Raw genomic sequence first — 4,002 nt, forward strand, 5'->3', positions numbered from 1 at the left:
AAAAAAAAATATGTGATTTTTCAGTCTTTTCAGTCAGTAAAGGGACTTTTCAGTCTCATTTTGGCAGTATAAACAGGATACATTCTATTCTAATCCCGTACCCTTGTCATTTCCAGGTCTCTCCGTCGCCCGTGCTATAGAACGCCATTACAAACCGGATAACTACACGGACGTTCTAGTAATGTGTGGCAGTGGTACTAACGGTCTGTATGGGATGGTAACGGCGCGACATCTCAAACTGATGGGCTATGACCCGACCATCTTCCTTGTGAATGAATATAATGCTAGTCGACCAGACGGTAAGTACCTGTTATTGTTTATTAAAAAAGAAAAGAAAAAAAAAATGGGTAATCCTCCTTCTCGATCTACATTTGGACAGCATTGAGCAGAAAAGAACCATCATCCATAAGGCAATTTCCCTTTTTCTTTAGAAACATTATTATGTTAAGGCAGTCTCTTCTTGATCCCTTGTGTGTTCATTTTTGTTTAGGATTATTGCACTGTTTAGAAACATAAATGGGGCAATGATGAAATCGTAAAGTTCCTTCAGGAACAACAAAATCAAAGAGTACCCCTCTTTGACCAAACATAATTGGATTAGATAGGGGAACTTGTCCAACACTCGTCTGTATGTTGGTGCGGGTTCGCTGTGGTTACGTGTGATCGGAATTTAAATATTTGTTTTCCGCTTTGCTGTTTGGTCTGTTAGAACCCGGTAGTAAGTAAGTAAGTTTTCTCCCTTGCCTTTTAACTTCGCTCTTAGCCTTTTCCACACTCAGATGTGCTTCTTACATTAAATTCCTCCTCTCTTTTGCAGGATTCAAGCTGTTTACGCAACTCAAGAAGCAAGTCCTCGCCTTCAACATTCCCATTCTCTCGTCTCTTCCCTCCAACATCTCTCACATTACCGCTACTCACTCCCTCATAGTGGACGCGGTGTTTGGCGTGGGCTATGATAGATTCAAATATGCCGCCCTGCCGCGGAATAACAAGTATAGATATGCTGTCAATGTGCTGCGGCAGATTAATAAGGTGAAAGTAGGGAGGAGGCCCATTGTTAGCATTGACCTGCCGAGTGGCTGGGACACTAATATTGGAAACTATGAGGGTGAGTTGAATTTTTTTATTTTTTTTTTTCTTCCAAGATTTCTTAATTTAATTGCAGAAAAGGATTTTTTTCAAGAGGTTTGACAGAGGGAACTGTAACTGCTATGGTCTTATCGTACCGAAATCGAAGAGAGAAGGAAGACAGGATAGGATTCCGAGAACGAACATTATCCCATCCAACTAAGCTAACTAGGCTGGCGAGTTCAATTTAGAAGCTAAAGGTTTTTTTGTTCGTTTTGAAATTTGAATCCAATGAATCTAGACTTGATGGATTCATTGGATTAGAAAAAAAAATACCCCTTAAAGTGGTATTTTCCTTGCGGAAAGGGATACGATTTCGATGATACGCCATCTTGGATTTCTACCACGCCAAACGAATTTAGAAGCTAAAGGTTTTTTTGTTCGTTTTGAAATTTGAATCCAATAAATCTAGACTTGATGGATTCGTTAGATTAGAAAAAAATACCCCTTAAAGTGGTATTTTCCTTGCGGAAAGGGATACGATTTCGATGATACGCCATCTTGGATTTCTACCACGCCAAACGAGGGGCAACGAGCTTCAGAATCCCAAAAGGAAAATTTCCTAGCTTCTTTTCATTTGGTCAGTCATCCTATAGTTAGCTTGGTTGGTAGCGCGCCTGCCTTGTGAGCGTTAGACTGCGGGTTCGATTCCCACCCGGGGCGGATTTTATCCTGATGGGATAATGTTCGTTCTCGCGGAACGGCTGGCTTTCTCCTATCCTGTCTTCCTTCCTCGTTTGATTTCGGTACGATAAGACCTGTGCAGTTACAGTTCCCTCTATCAAACCTCTTAAAAAAGTAAGAAGCAGCGTCTACTCTGTTCATCGACAGCTCCTGAAATATTCCAGTGTTGATGGTAATCGACTTTTTAAATACACCTTTTCCCTGTTTTTAGTTCAGATTTGGATTGTCACAACTTTTTACGTGAGATTCGACTTTTTACGCATAATATCCTCTATTGACTCAAGTATAAAATCGGGTAGATCCAAATTTTCCGCCTCCCTCCGTTCGACCGGCCGACTCCAAATATTTTTCCCATTCCTTCTCATTCCAGGTCACCACATCAACCCGGAGATGCTCGTCTCGCTCATCGCTCCCAAACTAGGTGTGGTCGAATTCTTCGGCAAATACCATTACGTAGCCGGCAACTATCTACCGTCTATATTGAATGAGAAATACCAAGTCTATGTACCTCGGTATAACGGAAGTGATTGCCTGATCCCGATAGAAACCCAGGTTGAAGAAACAACCGAGACTGCCGAAATGTACCACGTGTGATATAACGAAATGTATTCACTATTCAATATAACGAAATGTTAGATGTACGGAACGGCTGGCTTTCTCCTATCCTGTCTTCCTTCTCCGTTCGATTTCGGGACGATAAGACCATAGCAGTTACAGTTCCCTCTATCAAACCTCTTTTAAAAAATACACTTTTTCCCTGTTTTTAGTTCAGATTTGGATTTTCACAACTTTTTACGTGGGATTCGCCTTTTTACGCATAATATCCTCTATCCTCTATTGACTCAAGTATAACATCGGGCAGATCCAAATTTTCCGCCTCCCTCCGTTCGACCGGCCGACTCCAAATATTTTTCCCATTCCTTCTCATTCCAGGTCACCACATCAACCCGGAGATGCTCGTCTCGCTCATCGCTCCCAAACTAGGTGTGGTCGAATTCTTCGGCAAATACCATTACGTAGCCGGCAACTATCTACCGTCTATATTGAATGAGAAATACCAAGTCTATGTACCTCGGTATAACGGAAGTGACTGCCTAATTCCGATAGAAACCCAGGTTGAAGAAACAACCGAGACTGCCGAAATGTACCACGTGTGATACAACGAAATGTATCCAATATAACGAAATATTTCAAATATAACGAAATGTATCACGTGTGATATAGCGAAATGTGTCCAATATAACGTAATGTATCTGATATAACGAAATGTTAGAGGTAACTAAACGAGAAATACCAAGTCTATGTACCTCGGTATAACGGCAGCGACTGCCTAATCCCGATAGAAACTCAGATTGAAGAAACAACCGAGACTGCCGAAATGTACCACGTGTAATATAACGAAATGTATCCAATATAACGAAATGTATCCAATATAACGAAATGTATTCACTATTCAATATAACGAAATGTTAGATGTAACTTAACGAGAAATACCAAGTCTATGTACCTCGGTATAACGGAAGTGACTGCCTGATCCCGATAGAAACCCAGATTGAAGAAACAACCGAGACTGCCGAAATGTACCACGTGTGATATAACGAAATGTATCCAATATAACGAAATGTATTCACTATTCAATACAACGAAATGTTAGATGTAACCTAATGAGATATACCAAGTCTATGTACCTCGGTATAACGGAAGTGACTGCCTGATCCCGATAGAAACCCAGATTGTAGAAACAACCGAGACTGCCGAAATGTACCACGTGTGATATAACGAAATGTATCCAATATAACGAAATGTATTCACTATTCAATATAACGAAATGTTAGATGTAACCTAATGAGATATACCAAGTCTATGTACCTCGGTATATCGGAAGTGACTGCCTAATCCCGATAGAAACCCAGATTGAAGAAACAACCGAGACTGCCGAAATGTACCACGTGTGATGTAACAAAATGTATCAAATATAACGAACTGTATGATCAATATAACGAAATGTTAGAGGTAACTAAACGAGAAATACCAAGTGTGCCTACCAGCGTAAAACGGCAGCGACTGCCTTATCCCGATAGAAACTCGGATTGAAGAAACAACCGAGACTGCCGAAATGTACCACGTGTGATATATCGAAATGTATTCACTATTCAATATAACGAAATGTTAGATGTAACCTAATGAGAA

The 4,002-nt window shown here is 40.5% G+C and overlaps 1 protein-coding gene across 1 annotated transcript; it reads left to right on the plus strand.

Moving 5' to 3' along the window:
- The first annotated feature begins 114 nt into the window (after nt 1-114).
- Nucleotides 115-2,442, plus strand: LOC103521476 (NAD(P)H-hydrate epimerase-like). Its single transcript, XM_008486587.2, has 3 exons — nt 115-299; nt 818-1,108; nt 2,183-2,442. The coding sequence occupies exons 1-3, from the start codon at nt 182-184 to the stop codon at nt 2,404-2,406; spliced, it is 633 nt and encodes a 210-aa protein (XP_008484809.2). The 5' UTR covers nt 115-181; the 3' UTR covers nt 2,407-2,442.
- Nucleotides 2,443-4,002: the final 1,560 nt, after the last annotated feature.

Source organism: Diaphorina citri, unplaced genomic scaffold (genome assembly GCF_000475195.1).
Source record: "Diaphorina citri unplaced genomic scaffold, Diaci psyllid genome assembly version 1.1 scaffold5309, whole genome shotgun sequence".
NCBI lineage: Eukaryota > Metazoa > Arthropoda > Insecta > Hemiptera > Psyllidae > Diaphorina > Diaphorina citri.

Coding starts and splice junctions, on each gene's coding strand:
- LOC103521476 (XM_008486587.2), top strand. CDS start 182: ATGTGTGGCAGTGGTACTAACGGTCTGTATGGGATGGTAACGGCGCGA. Junction 300..817: donor TAATGCTAGTCGACCAGACG/GTAAGTACCTGT, acceptor TCTCTTTTGCAG/GATTCAAGCTGTTTACGCAA. Junction 1,109..2,182: donor TAATATTGGAAACTATGAGG/GTGAGTTGAATT, acceptor TTCTCATTCCAG/GTCACCACATCAACCCGGAG.